The sequence below is a fragment of the Antrostomus carolinensis genome, unplaced genomic scaffold (assembly GCF_000700745.2).
Source record: "Antrostomus carolinensis isolate BGI_N321 unplaced genomic scaffold, ASM70074v2 Scaffold5477, whole genome shotgun sequence".
Taxonomy (NCBI): domain Eukaryota; kingdom Metazoa; phylum Chordata; class Aves; order Caprimulgiformes; family Caprimulgidae; genus Antrostomus; species Antrostomus carolinensis.
In genome coordinates this window covers 1-1,850 of record NW_010326490.1, presented here as the reverse complement: position 1 = coordinate 1,850, position 1,850 = coordinate 1, and the positions used below count along the sequence as shown (strand labels likewise).

The window sequence follows — 1,850 nt, the reverse complement described above, 5'->3', positions numbered from 1 at the left end:
GGTGGCCACAGCATCTCCTTGATGGTGGCCCGCCATGTTCTCCCCCCCCAGGTGAAGGTGCTGAAGAGCATCGGGCCGGTGGAGCGGGAGGACGTGGTCCTGGGTCAGTACGTGGGGGACCCCGAGGGGCCACCTGAGGCCCAGAAAGGCTACCTGGACGATCCCACCGTGGCCCCCGGTTCCACCACCGCCACCTTCGCCGCCGCCATCTTGCGCGTGGCCAACGAGCGGTGGGACGGTGAGGACGGGGGGAGGGGGGGACGCCATGATGGTGGTGATGATGATGATGATGGTGGTGGTTGATGATGATGATTGATGATGATGACGCCATGATGATGATGATGATGATGATGGTGGTTGATGATGATGGTGGTTGGTGGTAACGATGATGATGGAGATGATGATGATGACGATGATTGAGATGATGGTTGATGATGGTTGATGATGATGATGATGGTGGTTGATTATGTTGATGATGATGATGGAGATGATGGTTGATGGTTGATGATGATGATGACGCCATGATGATGATGATGATGATGACGGTGGTGATACTGGTTGGTGATGGTTGATGATGATGATGGTTGATTGTTGATGATGATGATGTTGATTGTTGATGGTGGTTGATGATGATGATGGTTGGTGATGGTTGATGATGATGGTGGTTGATGGTTGATGATGGTTGATGATGGAGATGATGGTTGATGGTTGATGATGATGATGACGCCATGATGATGATGATGATGATGATGATGGTGGTGGTTGATGATGATATTGATGGTTGATGATGATGATGGTTGATGTTGATTTAGATGACGATGATGATGGTTGATGATGGTTTTTGATGGTGATGATGATGACAATGGTGGTTGATGATGATGATGATGATGGTTGATGCTGATGTTGGTTTAGATGATGATGATGATGGTGGTTGATGACGTTGATGATGATGATTGGGATGATGGTTGATGTTGCTGTTGACGATGTTGATGATGATGATGATGGTGGTGGTTGATGATGTTGATGATGATGATTGAGATGATGGTTGTTGATGGTTGATGTTGCTGTTGATGGATGATGATGTTGATGACATTGATGTTGACGATGATGATGTTGTTGATGGATGTTGCTGTTGCTGTTGCTGTTGATGACGATGATGATGAAGATGATGATGATGATGTCCCCCAGGTGTCCCGTTCGTGCTGCGCTGCGGCAAGGCCCTGAACGAGCGCAAGGTGATGGATGGTTGATGGTTGATGATGACGATGATGATGTTGTTGATGGATGTTGCTGTTGATGATGAAGATGATGTTGATGATGATGTTGATGAAGATGATGGTGGTTGATGATGTTGATGATGATGATTGAGATGATGGTTGATGTTGCTGTTGATGGATGTTGATGATGATGATGTTGATGATGAAGATGATGTTGATGATGAAGATGATGTTGATGATGAAGATGATGTTGATGATGAAGATGATGTTGATGATGAAGATGATGTTGATGATGAAGATGATGTTGATGATGAAGATGATGTTGATGATGAAGATGATGTTGATGATGAAGATGATGTTGATGATGAAGATGATGTTGATGATGATGATGTTGATGATGAAGATGATGATGATGATGATGTCCCCCAGGTGTCCCCTTCGTGCTGCGCTGCGGGAAGGCCCTGAACGAGCGCAAGGCCGAGGTGCGGCTGCAGTTCCGGGACGTCCCCGGTGACATCTTCGGCCGCTGCAAGAGGAACGAGCTGGTGGTTCGAGTCCAGCCCGACGCCGCCGTCTACACCAAGATGATGACCAAGAAACCGGGGATGTTCTTCAGCCCCGAGGAGTCCGAGC

The 1,850-nt window shown here is 47.4% G+C and overlaps 1 protein-coding gene across 1 annotated transcript; it reads left to right on the top strand.

The window, feature by feature from the left end:
• Positions 1-51: 51 nt before the first annotated feature.
• On the top strand, positions 52-1,842 carry G6PD (glucose-6-phosphate dehydrogenase; the record flags this gene model as incomplete). The annotated part of the gene is made up of 2 exons (XM_010171576.1): positions 52-238; positions 1,647-1,842. Coding segments are annotated over 2 exons (383 nt in total), but the record flags the coding sequence as incomplete, so codon positions are not given.
• Between the last annotated feature and the right edge of the window lie 8 nt (positions 1,843-1,850).